Here is a 19,386-nt window from a genome sequence, read left to right as displayed (position 1 = left end):
TAGGCATATGGTCCAGCCCATGTTGTTTTGCGTCGCGCATGGCAGATAGCGTCCTACTGACCTTGCCATGGTGGGCAAGGGCCCGCGGGTCAGACCAGCATCTCCGAAGCTCCTTAAGAGGCGGCAGGGTAGCCTAGTGGTTAGAGCATTGGACTAGTAACCGGAAGGTTGCAAGATCAAATCCCCGAGCTGACAAGGTACAAATCTGTCGTTCTGCCCCTGAACAGGCAGTTAACCCACTGTTCCTAGGCCGTCATTGAAAATAAGAATTTGTTCTTAACTGACTTGTTAAATAAAGGTAAAATTAATAAATGTAAAAAAGAACAGACGGTGAAGGTGGCATACTGAACGGTGCCGTTGCCTGGGCCTTCTTAAAGAATGGGTTAGCTGCGGGGGGCTGTTGCTTGAGGGTCATCAAGCTCCAGCCTAGCTAAGGCAGCACGCAGGACTGTGCATAGTGAGGCAGAGCTTCCTTATGACTCCTCCTCCTTTGGCATTGAGACTGAATAGATCCACAGTGGTTGGCACCTCCCTCATCATGTTGGGCGTGTCGTCATCCTGGTCACTACAGTGCTGGTTGGATGCCCAAGTCGACAGCAGATCATCATCTCAGCTATCAAGTCCTCTGTACGGCAGTGTGCGAGAGGGGGCCCGACTCGGGGGATTGAAGGAACGCAAAAGCGTTTTTAGTAGCTCCTTCTTAGAAGAGAAGGAATCGGCCTTCTGTTTGAGGCTTTTATTTAAAAAAATATATATATAATTTTTTTTACAGTGGTTGGGGGGGGGGGGGGGGGGGGGGGGGTTGCCATCGGTTTTGTTTTTGGTGGCCCTGGGTGGGTCCTGGCGAACAACACTGGTAAATGATTTGTGAAAACCAGGCCCTCTTCGCTTCCCTCACCTTCACAGGCAGGATGGTGCAGTTAACGCAGAAGTCAGACAGATGGCCAACGGATCATGTCTTTAACCTGTAATTCAGCTCCACAAGAGGAGCAGCCATGCATACCCAGCATCACGGTGATGCGGTGTTCTCGGAGCTCAGAATGTAAACAAAATAAATCATGAAATATAAATATTTCTTATACAATACACTGATTCATCAAATTAACTAATATAATAGTAACCGAAGACTGTATTACAACAGCTACCGCAATACACAGAAAGGGTAGAGAGCTACAATAATCTGGCAGGCGATGTAAACATGGCTGGAATATGAGCTGTAACATATTTAAATGTCTGCTTATTTATGCGAAATACGCACGAATGGCAGTCATTTTGTAAGGCAAGCTGACAACAAAAAGTGGCAGCTAGTTTAATAAACTGGCAAACTAGCTTGTGTGGCTAGCTTGTGATACCAAGCGTGTGTAGCTAGCCTGTGACACCAAGTGTGTGTAGCTAGCGTGTGATAACAGGGGAGAGAGATGCCTAGGGGAGGCAAACTGAATCGCATGTCATACAGCTGGCTAGGTTAACAAACTTTCATAGATGTGGTTATCTAGGAAAGTGACCCGTTCGAGTTTTATATACAGTCTTGGCCAAAAGTTTTGAGAATGACACAAATATTAATTTTCACAAAGTCTGCTGCCTCAGTTTGTATGATGGCAATTTGCATATACTCCAGAATGTTATGAAGAGTGATCAATTAATTGCAGTCCCCATTTGCCATGCAAATGAACTGAATCCCCAAAAAACATTTCCACTGCATTTCAGCCCTGCCACAAAAGGACCAGCTGACAGCATGTCAGTGATTCTCTCGTTAACACAGGTGTGAGTGTTGATGAGGACAAGGCTGGAGATCACTCTGACATGCTGATTGAGTTTGAATAACAGACTGAAGCTTCAAAAGGAGGGTGGTGCTTGGAATCTTTGTTCTTCTGTCAACCATGGTTACCTGCAAGGAAACACATCCTGTCATCATTTCTTTTCACAAAAAGGGCTTCACAGGCAACGATATTGCTGCCAGTAAGATTGCACCTAAATCAACCATTTATCGGATCATCAAGAACTTCAAGGAGAGCGGTTCACTTATTGTGAAGAAGGCTTCAGGGCACCCAAGAAAGTCCAGCAAGCGCCAGAACCGTCTCCTAAAGTTGATTCGGCTGCAGGATTGGGGCACCACCAGTACAGAGCTTGCTCAGGAATGGCAGCAGGCAGGTGTGAGAGTATCTGCACGCACAGTGAGGTGAAGACTTTTGGAGGATGGCCTGGTGTCAAGAAGGGCAGCAAAGAAGCCACTTCTCTCCAGGAAAAATATCAGGGACAGACTGATATTCTGCAAAAGGTACAGGGATTGGACTGCTGAGGACAGGGGTAAAGTAATTTTCTCTGATGAATCCCCTTTCCGATTGTTTGGGGCATTCGGAAAAAAGCTTGTCCGGAGAAGACAAGGTGAGCGCTACCATCAGTCCTGTGTCATGCCAACATTAAAGCATCCTGAGACCATTCATCTGTGGGGTTGCTTCTCAGCCAAGGGACTGGGCCTACTCACAATTTTGCCTAAGTATCATTCTCAAAACTTTTGGCCACGACTGTAGTTGAAGGATGACTAACGTTAGTGCCCGGTGGCCTTGATAACTAGCACAGCAGTGGAGGATATCTTGACAAGATTAGCGCCGGAGTATGGTGGCCAACACACACACACTAGCTGGTGGGCTAAATCAACACAAGACAAGGAAGCCCCGAAATCCTCAGATAAAAGGGATAGGTTGGGGAGAGCTGTCACACAGCCTTGGAGGGCGAATTTCACGCTCCGATCCACAGGTCTCAGGCTGTTGGTCACAGACTGACAGGACACACAACTCACACAGAGTTTAGTTTACCATACTGTGGGACCTGGGAAGATGCAAACTGAAAAACAGGAGCAGTGGACCAGTCCATTTGCGTGATATGCTATGCTAACTTTGGGAGAAGTAATAAGACAGAGTTCTGACGTGTATATGAACCCCCCCCACGCTGTCACGTAACCGTCAGGACTCTGTTGTTGATACTCAACCTGCTCTGGGATATAATCCATACTTTCAACCGTACTGACGGTCTGAAAGGTTTGAAGTAGAACTCCTCTCACCTGATAAAATGGTCTGCAAAGATTCATTCTTCACCACGGCACTCTGTTTTTGGACATCCCTGTAGAGAAGAAGAAGAAGAAGAAGAAGGTGGAGAAGACAGAACACGTCTCAATTCTTTTTAATTTAAAAAATAAAAACGTTTATTTAACTAGGCAAGTCAGTTAAGAACAAAATTCTTATTTACAATGATGTACTCAATGTATGGCCCTGTCCAGAAACAAACAACCCCTAGCCTCTGAACACCCTAGACACTTGAGGAGATCTGACAGGATTTGATAGGTGTAAGCAATGTGTCATTCTTCCTAGCTTATCAGAGAGCAAGTCTGAGATATCACCATATTGCTGCGGTAGGTAGCCTAGCGGTTAAGAGCGTTGAGCCAGTAACCGAAAGGTAGCTGGTTTGAATCCCCGAGCGGACGAGGTAACGACGTGCGATTCACTTAACCTTAACTGCTCCAGTAAGTCTCTGTGGAGAAGAGAACCCGCTAAACTACCAAAACATTTCAAATGTTCACACTTCACACAAATGAAAAGTGTCAAGGGACTAGGGGTTGTCTCTAGTCTAAAATACAAGGTGTGGCTAGTCAGGAGTGATCGCCGTCGCTAGTGCACCCCAGAGTATGGGAGTCGTGTTAAGCAGTCGGAAATCCCACACTCATCGCTCACCTAGGTGATAAGGCTACGTGGCCTACCTAGGTGAATAGGCTACGTGGCCTACCTAGGTGATAAGGCTACGTGGCCTACCTAGGTGAATAGGCTACGTGGCCTACCTAGGTGAATAGGCTACGTGGCCTACCTAGGTGATAAGGCTACGTGGCCTACCTAGGTGATAAGGCTACGTGGCCTACCTAGGTGATAAGGCTACGTGGCCTACCTAGGTGATAAGGCTACGTGGCCTACCTAGGTGATAAGGCTACGTGGCCTACCTAGGTGATAAGGCTATGTGGCCTACCTAGGTGATAAGGCTATGTGGACTACCTAGGTGATAAGGCTATGTGGCCTACCTAGGTGATAAGGCTATGTGGCCTACCTAGGTGATAAGGCTATGTGGCCTACCTAGGTGATAAGGCTATGTGGCCTACCTAGGTGATAAGGCTATGTGGCCTACCTAGGTGATAAGGCTATGTGGCCTACCTAGGTGATAAGGCTATGTGGCCTACCTAGGTGATAAGGCTATGTGGCCTACCTAGGTGATAAGGCATGTGGCCTACCTAGGTGATAAACAGCTTTTATCTCTAATCCATTGATGATCAGATGCTTTAATTATAACTGTGGCCCTGTTGCTCTCACATCTTAACAGTTCATTGACAACTTTAGCACTCCTCTTTCTTTAAACAACAGCCTATATAGAAACCCAAATGTCTCTGATGCTGCTGCCTGGGCTCATTGGTTGTCTTGTCATCAATTAACACAAGCAGTGACCTATTTCTTGTTTGACTCATATTCAACACCTCTGCACATTAGTGGTGGGGTGGTGGTGTAGTGGGGTGGTGGGGTAGTGGGGTGGTGGTGTGGTGGGGTGGTGGGGTAGTGGGGTAGTGGAGTGGTGGGGTAGTGTGGTGGTGGTAGTGGGGTGGTGGGGTAGTGGGGTAGTGGGGTGGTGGTGTGGTGGTGGTGGTGGGGTGGTGGGGTGGTGGTGGTGGTGTGGTGGGGTAGTGGGGTGGTGGTGTGGTGGAGTGGTGGGGTGGTGGGGTGGTGGTGGTGGTGGTGGTGTGGTTGTGGTGGGGTAGTGGGGTAGTGGTGTGGTGGGGTAGTGGGGTGGTGGTGTGGTGGTGGTGGTGTGGTTGTGGTGGGGTAGTGGGGTAGTGGGGTGGTGGTGGTGTGGTTGTGGTGGGGTAGCGGGGTAGTGGGGTGGTGGTGTGGTGGGGTAGTGGGGTAGTGGGGTAGTGGTGTGGTGGTGGTGGTGGGGTGGTGGGGTGGTGGTGGTGGTGGTGTGCTTGTGGTGGGGTAGTGGGGTAGTGGTGTGGTGGGGTAGTGGGGTGGTGGTGGTGGTGTGGTAGTGGGGTAGTGGTGTGGTGGTGGTGGTGGGGTGGTGGTGGTGTGGTGGGGTGGTGGTGTGGTTGTGGTAGTGGTGTGGTGGGGTGGTGGTGTGGTGGGGTAGTGGGGTGGTGGGGTAGTGGGGTAGTGGTGGTGTGGTGGGGTGGTGGTGGTGTGGTGGGGTAGTGGGGTGGTGGGGTAGCGGGGTGGTGGGGTGGTGGGGTAGTGGGGTAGTGGTGGTGTGGTGGGGTGGTGGTGGGGTGGTGGGGTAGTGGGGTGGTGGGGTAGTGGGGTAGTGGGGTAGCGGGGTGGTGGGGTGGTGGGGTAGCGGGGTAGTGGGGTAGCGGGGTGGCGGGGTAGTGGGGTAGCGGGGTGGCGGGGTGGTGGGGTAGTGGGGTAGCGGTGGGGTAGTGGGGTGGTGGGGTAGTGGGGTAGTGGGGTGGTGGTGTGGTGGTGGTGGTGTGGTTGTGGTGGGGTAGTGGGGTGGTGGTGTGGTGGTGGTGGTGGTGGGGTGGTGGTGGTGGTGGTGTGGTGGGGTGGTGGTGTGGTTGTGGTGGTGGTGGGGTAGTGGTGTGGTGGTAGTGGGGTGGTGGTGGGGTAGTGGGGTGGTGGGGTAGTGGGGTGGTGGGGTAGTGGGGTGGTGGGGTAGTGGGGTGGTGGGGTAGTGGGGTGGGGTGGTAGTGGGGTGGTGGGGTAGTGGGGTGGGGTGGTAGTGGGGTGGTGGGGTAGTGGGGTGGGGTGGTGGGGTAGTGGGGTGGTGGGGTAGTGGGGTGGTGGGGTAGTGGGGTTGTGGGGTAGTGAGGTGGTGGGGTAGTGGGGTGGTGGGGTAGTGGGGTGGTGGGGTAGTGGGGTGGTGGGGTAGTGGGGTAGTGGGGTAGTGGTGGTGGGGTAGTGGGGTAGTGGGGTGGTGGTGGTGGGGTAGTGGGGTAGCGGTGTGGTGGGGTAGTGGGTGGGGTGGTGGTGGGGTAGTGGGGTGGGTGGTGGTGGGGTAGTGGGGTAGTGGGGTGGTGGGGTAGTGGGGTAGCGGGGTGGTGGGGTGGTAGTGGTGGGGTAGCGGGGTGGTGGTGGCGGGGTTGTGGGGTGGTGGTGGTGGGGTAGTGGGGTGGTGGTGGTGGGGTAGTGGGGTAGTGGGGTAGTGGGGTGGTGGGGTAGTGGGGTAGCGGGGTGGTGGGGTGGTAGTGGTGGGGTAGTGGGGTAGCGGGGTGGTGGTGGTGGGGTAGTGGGGTAGCGGGGTGGTGGTGGTGGGGTAGTGGGGTGGGAGGCTGAATAAATACAACAATAGGTCTAATTAAAAGAACAGTGATGAAGGAAGTGATGAAGGAAGTGATGAAGGAAGTGAAAAATGCTGGGCAGAGCATGACCAGAGCATGGCCAGAGCATGACCAGAGCACGTAGGGGTAACTTCCCATCAGAGCAGCAGCCTAGATGGTGCATCTCAATAGGTTTTGTCACGTCAATACGGGTGTGTGTGTGTGTGTGTGTCACGGGGCTCTCTCTCACCAGACAGACAGGGTGGCGCAGGCGGTCAAGGCCATGACGTAGAAGCCTGAGCAGTGCAGGGCGGACATGGTCGCGGGCAGCAGGATGGCGGGTAGTAGGCGGCGGCCACACGCCGAAAACACAGACAACATGCGGTCCTCGCACGCCACTGCCACCACATCACTGGGTGGAGGAGAGGAGGAGAGAGACACGCCTTGTTTACTACGGTGTAAATAAAGCTTTAACGGTTGCTCATTACCACAGTTGGAATGGAAGCTAAATCCCCCTATAAAAACTCCAAAGACGTTAAAGCTGAGAAGCGCATTAGCGGAAGCAGCACCGCCGGCAAGCCCCAGGGCATATTGTTATGGTTTACTTTGTTAACCCCTTACAGTCGAAGCCCCGTCGACAGGAAGTGTGTTCTCCTGTGCCTCTCCTAGATCTGAGATAAGAACAACAGACATTTGTTTCTAGTAAGTTCTATATGGATAATATTTTTTTTTAAAGAAGGTCATACCAGCGATCATGTTGTTATTTGATTTAGAATTTTAACACCCCCTTGAAGGATAACAATAACAAACAAAAAAATGATTTGAAGAAAATGTTTATTTAGTTTCTTTGACCTTACTGATATTAGCCCGTACAAACGCATTGAAAAACAGATTCACTACATGGAACAATAGAGAGTTCCCCCGTCCCGTCCCGTCGTCGCCCCCCCCCCCCCCCCCCCCCCCCCCCCCCCCAACAACAACAAAACAATCTAAAGGAAGTTTGTTCTGAAGTGTAGGTCCTATATCTGAGCGATATAAGAAAGATCAGGGAACATATATATATATATATATATATTTTTTTTTACAGGTATTTAACCTCTTATTTGGGGCTAAACAGTCTCCATATCTACTTCCATTCATTTTTTCAACTAGAGCAAAACATGCATCTGTTTGTGACAGTCTCACCTTTCCACAGAGGCCCAAACTGTTCACTACAGACAGAAGTTGTCAGATTGGCTGTACCAACTTCAGACGAGTCCTAAGACTCTTGTGGGGGGGGGGGGGTCTCATCTTTTCATAGAGGGGTCGTAATAGTTTAGGCCGAACCGTTTGGATGCCTTTGTGAAAACATGTGAAAACATGTCTCATGGTCAGACATAGACCGCCTCTAGCTCTGTCACTTTTCACCGCAGAAAGTACAACGTGGGTGAATGCAGTGGATATCTCTCCAGCTTAAAATGACAGATTGTTATGGGGATGTTTTTATTATGCTAATTATACTGAACAGGAGTGGCGTATCAAGAAGCTGATTAAACAGCATGATCATTACACAGCAGCACCTCAAGCTGGGGGACAATAAAAGGCCAGTTGTCACACAACACAATGCCACAGATGTCTCAAGTTGAGGGAGTGTGCAATGGGCATGCTGACTGTAGGAATGTCCACCAGAGATGTTGCTAGAGAATTACGTGTTCATTTCTCTCCCATAAGCCACTCCAATGTCGTTTTAAAGAATTTGGCAGTACATCCAACCGGCCTCGCAACCGCAGACCACGTGTAACCACGCCAGCCCAGGACCTCCACATCCGGCTTCTTCACCTGCGGGATCGTCTGAGACCAGCCACCCAGACAACTGATGAAACTGAGGAGTATTTCTGTCTAATGAAGCTCTTTTGTGGCTGTCCTGGCTCCCCAGTGGGTGGACCTGATTGGCTGGCCTGGCTCCCCAGTGGGTGGGCCTATGCCCTCCCAGGCCCACCCAAGGCTGCACCCCCACCCCGTGTCATATGAAACCCATAGATTAGAGCCTCATTTATTTATTTCCATTGATTGATTTGCTTATATGAACTGCAACTAAGTAAATTTGTTGAAATGATTGCATGTTGCGTTTATATTTTTGTTCCGTATAGATTTCCGCAGGGGCACGGACATCGACTCGAGGAGGTTAAACAGAGAAGAGGAGCTATAAAATCTGCTGTTCAATCACAAGTGCAATGACGTCCCCCAAAAATATTAGTTTGAAGTAAAGTCTTTGTTGTAGTAATACCGCAAACGGATATAGCAGTTTCATTGCTACGGATTCCAGCTTTTACCCTTCACACTCGTACCTGTATACAGGTTGAAAATGACAGATTTGGGCACTAATAAGCTCCGAAATCAAAACGTAGTGGCTGTACAGTAACATGCTATAAATGACATCAGAGCTCAGTGTCTGTACAGTAACATGTTATAAATGGCATCATAGCTCAGTGTCTGTACAGTAACATGCTATATATGACACCAGAGCTCAGTGACTGTACAGTAACATGCTATATATGACATCATAGCTCAGTGACTGTACAGTAACATGCTATATATGACATCATAGCTCAGTGACTGTACAGTAACATGCTATAAATGACATCATAGCTCAGGCTCTGCACTTCACAGCTCTGTATGGGTTTTGACTGACAGATGTTCTGAACTTGAGCACCTGAAGCCACAAGAAGTGGTCACCATCCCTCCCACTAATTTGGCAACTTCTGCTTTTTCTGTTGTCTGAGGGAAATGCTGTAAATGAAGAGGACTCTATGTATTTTCAAAGATGAGACATTGAGGAGCAGAATAAATCCCACGGATGTGATACAACCCAAACACCTGTGAGTCCAAATGTGTACTTCACATTTCCATTTCATTAAACTAATATATACAGTGTCACCGTTTATGATCACTTTGTTTGATGTATAGTTACAAGATGACATGGCGTCATACCCTGGGTTGTTTTGAACAAAATGAGCCCGTTTGTCTATTGTGATGAAAAATCGCTGCGGAACAAGGCGCCTGAATACACCCATGATTATTTTCTCTGTGCACCAAAATTATGATCCGTTTGCAGTGTGAAAGCCTGACACGAAGATAATATTTTATAATGAGTCATGTTGGCAATAGAACAAAGCTTTCAAATGACGCCCACCTGAACCAGATAGCGATTTATATGTTTCTGGAAACATACCGTAACTGTGTGATTGAGGGGAGACGCAGAGCTGTGTTCCAAACAAAACAAATGCAAGTGTGCTCTTAGTTCCTCAATGGCACAGCTAGGAGAGTTTAAAAAAAAACAGCTTATAGTTGAAGACTTAGGACCTGTGCACACTTTGTAGAGGTGTGTGGCCTCTTGGAGAGACCAGTCCTCTCACTCAAACACGGGTCCTTTTTTTTTGTTGTCTCGAGTTGCACCTACCCCAATATTATTATCACGTTACTGAATGTATCCAGATTATTTTAGGATTTTATAATAAACAAACGCGGTGAAAAGTCCAGTAAATGTAAAATACACATAAAATCAACAGTGTAGTGTTTGGATTCAGTCGTGTGTCAGGTGAACTGTTGTGTTCTCAACTTTGGTCTAATGCTTTTCTCAATCGTCAAAACTGTTCCCTTTCAATTGGTTGTTTATGCTTTTCATATTTATTCTGGAAGAAACACTGCAATTTAGCTCTATCCACATTAGGCCAATTCCTACAAGTGTAAAGTATTAAGACAACAGATAACTACCATTAATACTACTAGAGACATGTAGAACCTCCCTCCCCTTACTGCTTACCTGCTGCCCGCTGCAGTGATGACTCGGCTGGGCAGCAACGTGTCCCACTCCCTGCCCTCCCTGGAACAGCGTAGCTGGCTGAGTTTGGCTCCGGACACCGCAGAGACGTCGTTCTCCACCTCCAGGTACACCGGGGGCTCCGTACTGACCTACACACAATATGGCAGAAAGAGAGCACATCCCCGACTAGCATCCATTGTACTGATCATGACTCCGTCTATGACCATGTGGGTTGTTTAGCCACAACTGAAGAGTGATGTAATAGCATACCTGAAGAGTAAATGCTTTCTGCGGTGTGGGAGTGGGCAGTTTGAGGACAGCCACGGGGATAGCAACGACACAACAAGGCTCCTTCTCTGATGAAGGGGTAGCCTGCAAGTGTGCAGTTGGGGAAAGAAGAAAAAAAAAAATTCAGAAATGTCCCTGGTCAAAAGTCCCCACATTATAATTGGAAGAGAAAACTCTAACATAGCCTGTAAGATAGAAAGGTGACTGCAAACACACGTTAAACTAATAGCAGCGGTTTAAACAAAAGGTTGGCAAAAATGTAAGTCAAGAAAGTGTACCAGCAGCTAGCGGTACTAAACAATGTCTTTTCAAAGCCTGTTAGATACTATTGTAAGCGTTATTAGCACCAATGAGTGCAAATGGGGAGTTCACATGCTATTGGAGTTATCAGAAGTTCAGAGTGGGAAATTTCAATTCAATAGCTAGGTTTCCTTCAAATTTGCATTAAAAAAACCAACACATTTTCCCACCAGAAGTTTCCATCAAACTGACTCGTGTTTACAAGGCAGTGCCTGATGACGTAATGCACATACAATTAAAATAAAACACGTTTGCGCTTCAGTTCTCACGTACCAACAACAACAACAAAAAATACACACATTTAATGTGTTTTAGCTCATGCTCTCATGACCATAGCTGGCTGATAAAGTAGACAGGTTCAGTTATTAAACTGATCAAAAATATAAAAACGCAACAATGCAACAATTTCAATGATTTTACGGCGTTACAATTCATATGAGGAAATCAGTCAATTGAAATGGATTAATGAGGCCCTAAATCTAAGGATTTCAGATGACTGGGCCTCACAGCGGGCCTCAGGATCTCGTCATGGTATTTTTGTGCATTCAAATTGCCATCGATAAAATGCAATTGTGTTCGTAGTCCGTAGCTTATGCTTGCCCATACCATCAGCCCACCACCACTACGGGGCACTCGGTTCACAACGTTGACATCAGCTAACCGCTCTCCCACACAACGGGACACTGTGAAGTCAATGGAGAACAAGAGCACCTCCTCCCAGCTGCCCACTGCACTGAGGCTAGGTAACACGGTCACCACCGATAAATCCATGATTATCGAAAACTTCAATGAGCATTTCTCAACGGCTGGCCATGCCTTCCGCCTGGCTACTTCAACCTCGGCCAACAGCCCCGCCCCCCCCGCTGCTCCTCGCCCAAGCCTCTCCAGGTTCTCCTTTACCCAAATCCAGATAGCAGATGTTCTGAAAGAGCTGCAAAACCTGGACCCGTACAAATCAGCTGGGCTTGACAATCTGGACCCTCTATTTCTGAAACTATCCGCCACCATTGTCGCAACCCCTATTACCAGCCTGTTCAACCTCTCTTTCATATCGTCTGAGATCCCCAAGGATTGGAAAGCTGTCGCAGTCATCCCCCTCTTCAAAGGGGGAGACACCCTGGACCCAAACTGTTACAGACCTATATCCATCCTGCCCTGCCTATCTAAGGTCTTCGAAAGCCAAGTCAACAAACAGGTCACTGACCATCTCGAATCCCACTGTACCTTCTCCGCTGTGCAATCTGGTTTCCGAGCCGGTCACGGGTGCACCTCAGCCACACTCAAGGTACTAAACGATATCATAACCGCCATCGATAAAAGACAGTACTGTGCAGCCGTCTTCATCGACCTTGCCAAGGCTTTCGACTCTGTCAATCACCATATTCTTATCGGCAGACTCAGTAGCCTCGGTTTTTCGAATGACTGCCTTGCCTGGTTCACCAATTACTTTGCAGACAGAGTTCAGTGTGTCAAATCGGAGGGCATGCTGTCCGGTCCTCTGGCAGTCTCTATGGGGGTGCCACAGGGTTCAATTCTCGGGCCGACTCTTTTCTCTGTATACATCAATGATGTTGCTCTTGCTGCGGGCGATTCCCTGATCCACCTCTACGCAGACGACACCATTCTATATACTTTCGGCCCGTCATTGGACACTGTGCTATCTAACCTCCAAACAAGCTTCAATGCCATACAACACTCCTTCCGTGGCCTCCGACTGCTCTTAAACGCTAGTAAAACTAAATGCATGCTTTTCAACCGATCGCTGCCTGCACCCGCATGCCCGCCTAGCATCACCACCCTGGATGGTTCCGACCTAGAATATGTGGACATCTATAAGTACCTAGGTGTCTGGCTAGACTGCAAACTCTCCTTCCAGACTCATATCAAACATCTCCAATCGAAAATCAAATCAAGAGTCGGCTTTCTATTCCGCAACAAAGCCTCCTTCACTCACGCCGCCAAGCTTACCCTAGTAAAACTGACTATCCTACCGATCCTCGACTTCGGCGATGTCATCTACAAAATGGCTTCCAACACTCTACTCAGCAAACTGGATGCAGTCTATCACAGTGCCATCCGTTTTGTCACTAAAGCACCTTATACCACCCACCACTGCGACTTGTATGCTCTAGTCGGCTGGCCCTCGCTACATATTCGTCGCCAGACCCACTGGCTCCAGGTCATCTACAAGTCCATGCTAGGTAAAGCTCCGCCTTATCTCAGCTCACTGGTCACGATGGCAACACCCATCCGTAGCACGCGCTCCAGCAGGTGTATCTCACTGATCATCCCTAAAGCCAACACCTCATTTGGCCGCCTTTCGTTCCAGTACTCTGCTGCCTGTGACTGGAACGAATTGCAAAAATCGCTGAAGTTGGAGACTTTTATCTCCCTCACCAACTTCAAACATCAGCTATCTGAGCAGCTAACCGATCGCTGCAGCTGTACATAGTCTATTGGTAAATAGCCCACCCATTTTCACCTACCTCATCCCCATACTGTTTTTATTTATTTATTTTTCTGCTCTTTTGCACACCAATATCTCTACCTGTACATGACCATCTGATCATTTATCACTCCAGTGTTAATCTGCAAAATTGTAATTATTCGCCTACCTCATGCCTTTTGCACACATTGTATATAGACTCCCCCTTTGTTTTCTACTGTGTTATTGACTTGTTAATTGTTTACTCCATGTGTAACTCTGTGTTGTCTGCTCATACTGCTATGCTTTATCTTGGCCAGGTCGCAGTTGCAAATGAGAACTTGTTCTCAACTAGCCTACCTGGTTAAATAAAGGTGTTCTCAACTAGCCTACCTGGTTAAATAAAGGTGTTCTCAACTAGTCTACCTGGTTAAATAAAGGTGTTCTCAACTAGTCTACCTGGTTAAATAAAGGTGTTCTCAACTGGCCTACCTGGTTAAATAAAGATGTTCTCAACTGGCCTACCTGGTTAAATAAAGATGTTCTCAACTGGCCTACCTGGTTAAATAAAGATGTTCTCAACTAGCCTACCTGGTTAAATAAAGGTGTTCTCAACTGGCCTACCTGGTTAAATAAAGATGTTCTCAACTGGCCTACCTGGTTAAATAAAGATGTTCTCAACTAGCCTACCTGGTTAAATAAAGATGTTCTCAACTAGCCTACCTGGTTAAATAAAGGTGTTCTCAACTGGCCTACCTGGTTAAATAAAGATGTTCTCAACTGGCCTACCTGGTTAAATAAAGATGTTCTCAACTAGCCTACCTGGTTAAATAAAGGTGTTCTCAACTGGCCTACCTGGTTAAATAAAGATGTTCTCAACTGGCCTACCTGGTTAAATAAAGATGTTCTCAACTAGCCTACCTGGTTAAATAAAGATGTTCTCAACTAGCCTACCTGGTTAAATAAAGATGTTCTCAACTGGCCTACCTGGTTAAATAAAGATGTTCTCAACTAGCCTACCTGGTTAAATAAAGATGTTCTCAACTGGCCTACCTGGTTAAATAAAGATGTTCTCAACTGGCCTACCTGGTTAAATAAAGATGTTCTCAACTAGCCTACCTGGTTAAATAAAGGTGAAATAAAAAAATAAAAAATACAAATACACGTGGTCTGTGGTTGTGAGGCCAAATTCTCTAAAAACGACATTGGAGGTGGCTTATGGTAGAGAAATGAACATTCACTTAACTGGCAACAGCTCTGGTGAACATTGTGTGGCATTTTATTGTCCCCAGCACAAGGTGTACCTGTGTAATGGGCATGCTGTTTAATCAGCTTCTTGATAAGCCACACCTGTCAGGTGGATGGATTGTAAACAAATTTGTGAACAACATTTTAGAGAAATAAGCTTTTTGTGCGTACAGAACTTTTATTTCAGCTAATGAAACATGGGACCAACACTTTACATGTTACATTTTATATTTTTGTTCAGTGTATTATGAAATGGATAAGAGAATGATAATTTTTATTTGTTCAATGGCAGCTAAGCACCGATCGTCGTTGCATTTAACTTAAGACCCTCAATATTTATTGGAAAAGAGAATCAAGTTCATCACCGTGCACTTTCACCTCATTGCGAACTTCATCACAACTTATAGCCTATTATAAACTGGGTGGTTTGAGCCCTGAATGCTGATTGGCTGACAGCCGTATACCACGGATAAGACAAAACATTTATTTTTACTGCTCTAATTACATTGGTGACCAGTTTGTAATAGCAATAAGGGACCTCGGGGGGGGGGGGGGGGGGGGGGTCAACACTCCATGTTGTGCATGAGAACAGCCCTTAGCCGTGGTATATTGGCCATATACCACACCCCCTTGTGCATTATTGCTTAAATAAAGTCTGCATTACATTTTCAAGTCGTAGTGGGAGGCCCAGAGAACATAGCATTTCGTGACTGCAAATTTACCTCGACATGGTTATTCTAGAAAAAAAAATTGCGCAAGAAATCATTTCTACTGCAATTGGTCACATAACACATTTTACAGACACAAATATATCCCACCAAGTCTAACGAACAAACCGCCTGTCGACATTTCTAAAATACTAACAACACTTCCTGTTTCCATCACAGCCGTTGTGATTTATTTTTCTACGCAATGTGGATGGAAACGTGGTTAAGCATCATCCAACTCATAATTACAAAAGGGAATCCGGGATACATTTTTGTTACCCGAGTTGCGACATTTCACCAACGACCTTTCACCTTTTTAACCAAAAGTTGCAAACATTCATTATTGACAATTATAAACTCATCAATGGGGATAATATAGATAGATAGCTTGCTTGCTTGCATAAATTTGACAATATGGTTAGACTAACTTCATTATTTGCAATATTAGCAAGCCTATCAAGCTAGCGAAAATCTTCTTGGTTGAAGAATAAGAATTGGTCTGACCTCAAAACCACGTGCAAAAATGTGTTTATTCAGTTGTTGCTAGAGATATTAATAGATTGAAATGCAGTACCAGTCAAATGTTTGGACACACCTACTCATTCAAGGGTTGTATAATAATAGTGAAGACATCAAAACTAATGAAATAACACACATGGAATCATGTAGTAACCATAACAATTGTTAAACAAATCAAAATATATTTTATATTTAAGATTCTTCAAAGTAGCCACCCTTTGCCTTGATGACAGCTTTGCACACACTTGGCATTCTCTCAACCTGCTTCATGAAGTAGTCAACTGGAATGCATTTCAATGAACAGGTGTGTCTTGTTAAATGTTCATTTGTGTAATTTATTTTACATAATGCGTTTGAGCCAATCAGTTGTGTTGTGACAAGGTATGTGGGTGGTATACAGAAGATAGCCCTATTTGGTAAAAGACGGTGACTCGATGGGCAGACCGCACCACCCTCTAATGAACCCTGTGGTTGTGGGCAGTGCAGTTTCCGTACCAGGCAGTGATACACAATTAAGAGCGTCCTGTCATGCTGTATCTGTAAAAGTTTGTGCGGGTCTTAGGGGCCAAGCCAAATTTCTTCAGCCTCCTGAGGTTGAAGAGGCACTGTTGCACCTTTTCAGATCGTCAGTGATGTGTACACAGAGGAACTTGAAGCTTTTCATCTTCTCCACTGCGGTCCCGTTGATGTGGATAGGGGCGTGCTCACACTGCTGTTTCCTGAAGTCCACAATCAGTTCCTTTGTTTTGTTGACGTTGAGAGAGAGGTTATTTTCCTGGCACCACTCCACCAGGGCCCTCACCTCCTCCCTGTAGGCTGTCTCGTCATTGTTGATAATCAGGCCAACAACTGTGTTTTCGTCAAACTTGATGACCGAGTTGGAGGTATGCGTGGCCACGCAGTCATGGGTGAACAGGGAGTACATGAGGGTGCTGAGCACACACCCTTATGGGGGCCCTGTGTTTGAGGATCAGCGAAGTAGAGGTGTTTCCTGCCTTCACCACCTGGGGGCGGCTCGTCTAGAAGTCCAGGACCCAGTTGCACAGTGCAGGGTTCAGACCCAGGGCCCTGAGCTTAATGATGAGCTTAGAGGGAACTATGGTGTTGAATGCTGAACTGTGGTCAATGAACAGCAGTCTTACATAGGTATTCCTCTTCTCCAGATGGGATAGGACAGTGTGCAGAGTGATGGCGATTGCATTGTCTGTGGATCTATCGGGGCGGTAAGCAAATTGAAGTGGGTCCAGGGTGTCTAGTAAGGTTGAGGTGATATGATCCTTAGCTAGCCTTTCAAAGCACTTCATGCTGACAGAATTGAGTGCTACCGGGCAATAGTTTTTTTGTTCAGTTACCTTTTCTTTCTTGGGTACAGGAACAGTGGTGGACATCTTGAAGCAAGTGGGGAGCAGGCTGCGCCGGTGGTACTGTGTTATCCTCAAAGCGGGCGAAGAAGGTGTTTAGCTTGTTCGGGAGCAAGAAGTCTGTCTGCGACGTGGCTGTTTTTCCCTTTGTATTCACGGCTGTGAATATAATCAAAGAGAATTATCTTTGGACGTAATACGTTGGCATTTGATTGTGAGGTATTCTAGGTCGGGTGAACAAAAGGACTTGAGTTTCTGTATGTTACCACAATCACACCAGGAGTCATTCAACATACACCCCTGCCTTTCTTCTTCCCGGAGAGTTCTTTATGCCTGTCTGCACGATGAACTGAGAACCCAGCTGGCTGTATGAACGGGGACAGTATATCTAGAGAGAGCCATGATTCTGTGATACAGAGTACGTTACAGTCCCTGATGTCTCTTTTTACTGACTCTGAAAAACACCAAAAGAAAGATGCCCAGGGTCCCTGCTCATCTGCGTGAATGTGCCTTAGGCATGCTGCAAGGAGGCATTAGGACTGCAGTCGTGGCCAGAACAATGAATTGCAATCTCTGTACTGTGAGACGCCTAAGACAGCGCTACAGGGAGACAGGACGGACAACTGATCATCCTCACAGTGGCAGACCACGTGTAACAACACCTGCACAGGATCGGTACATCCGAACATCACACCTGTGGGACAGTTACAGGATGGCAACAACAACTGCCCGAGTTATACCAGGAATGCACAATCCCTCCATCAGTGCTCAGACTGGAGAGAGAGGCTGGAGCGAGGGCCTGTAGGCCTGTTGTAAGGCAGGTCCTCACCAGACATCACCGGCAACAACGTCACCTATGGGCATAAACCCACCATCGCTGGACCAGACAGGACTGGCAAAAAGTACTCTTCACTAACGAGTCACGGTTTTGTCTCACCAGGGGTGATGGTCGGATTCGCGTCTATCGTCGAAGGAATGAGCGTTACACCGAGGCCTGTACACTGGAGCGGGATCGATTTATAGGTGGAGGGTCCATCATGGTCTGGGGCGGTGTGTCACAGCATCATCGAACTGAGATTGTTGTCATTGCAGGAAATCTCAACGTGTGTGTTACAGGAAAGACATCCTCCTCCTTCAAAAGGTACCCTTCCTGCAGGCTCATCCTGACATGACCCTCCAGCATTACAATGCCACCAGCCATACTGCTCGTTCTCTGTGTGATTTCCTGCAAGACAGAAATGTCAGTGTTCTGCCATGGCCAGCGAAGAGCCCGGATCTCAATCCCATTGAGCACATCTGCGACCTATTGGATTGGAGGGTGAGGGCTAGGGCCATTCCCCACAGAAATGTCCGGGAACTTGCCGGTGCCTTGGTGGAAAAGGGGGTTACATTTCACAGCAAGAACTGGCAAATCTGGTACATGTTTGTATGTATGTATGTATGTATGTATGTATGTATGCATGTGTGTATGCATGTGTGTATGCAGACATACACTACCATTCAAAAGTTTGGGGTCACTTAGAAATGTCCTTGTTTTTGTCGATTAAAATAATATAAAATTAATCAGAAATACAGTGTCGACATTGTTAATGTTGTAAATGACTATTGTAGCTGGAAACGGCTGATTTTTTATGGAATATCTACATAGGCTTACAGAGGCCCATTATCAGCAACCATCACTCCTGTGTTCCAATGGCACGTTGTGTTAGCTCATCCAAGTTTAAAAAGGCTAATTGTTCATTAGAAAACCATTGTGCAATTATGTTAGCACAGCTGAAAACTGTTGTACTGATTAAAGAAGCAATAAATCTGGCCTTCTTTAGACGAGTTGAGTATCTGGATCATCAGCATTTGTGGGTTCAATTACAGGCTCAAAATGGCAAGAAACAAAGAACTTTCTACTGAAACTCATCAGTCTACTCTTGTTCTGAGAAATGAAGGCTATTCCATGCGAGAAATTGCCAAGAAACTGAAGATCTCGTACAAAGCTGTGTACTACTCCCTTCATGAAACAGCTCATGCTGGCTCAAACCAGAATAGAAAGAGTGGGAGGCCCCGGTGCACAACTGAGCAAGAGGACAGTTACAGACAACTCACAAGTCCTCAACTGGCACCTTCATTAAACAGTACCAGCAAAACACCAGTCTCAACGTCAACAGTGAAGAGGCGACTCCGGGATGCTGGCCTTCTAGGCAGAGTTCCTCTGTCCAGTGTCTGTGTTCTTTTGTCCATCTTAATCTTTTCTTTTTATTGGCCAGTCTGAGATATGGCTTTTTCTTTGCAACTTTCATCTAGAAGGCCAGCATCCCAGAGTCGCCTCTTCACTGTTGACCCCTGCCGTACCACAGCGGACCCATAGGGGACCCCCGGTTGAATATTCCTACACTATAGGAATAAGGGTGTCATTTCGTACGCAGCCAATCAGCTTGTTGATCCCATATCCAATC

General features: G+C 47.0%; 1 protein-coding gene across 1 annotated transcript in view; it reads right to left on the bottom strand.

Annotated features, from left to right (window-relative positions):
- The window catches only part of LOC110525087 (protein HIRA), a 41,218-nt gene that overhangs the window by 8,241 nt on the left and 13,591 nt on the right, over window positions 1–19,386 (bottom strand). Inside the window, exons 17-20 of the mRNA XM_036979349.1 lie at window positions 10,362–10,463; window positions 10,092–10,240; window positions 6,540–6,701; window positions 3,062–3,120 (exon numbers count right to left, since the gene is read on the bottom strand). Coding sequence (XP_036835244.1) covers window positions 3,062–3,120; window positions 6,540–6,701; window positions 10,092–10,240; window positions 10,362–10,463 — 472 coding nt within the window. The remainder of the gene's footprint in view (window positions 1–3,061; window positions 3,121–6,539; window positions 6,702–10,091; window positions 10,241–10,361; window positions 10,464–19,386) is intronic.

The sequence above is a fragment of the Oncorhynchus mykiss genome, chromosome 6 (genome assembly GCF_013265735.2).
Source record: "Oncorhynchus mykiss isolate Arlee chromosome 6, USDA_OmykA_1.1, whole genome shotgun sequence".
NCBI lineage: Eukaryota > Metazoa > Chordata > Actinopteri > Salmoniformes > Salmonidae > Oncorhynchus > Oncorhynchus mykiss.
Note: the sequence above shows the minus strand (reverse complement) of the source record. Positions and strands in the feature narration are given on the sequence as shown.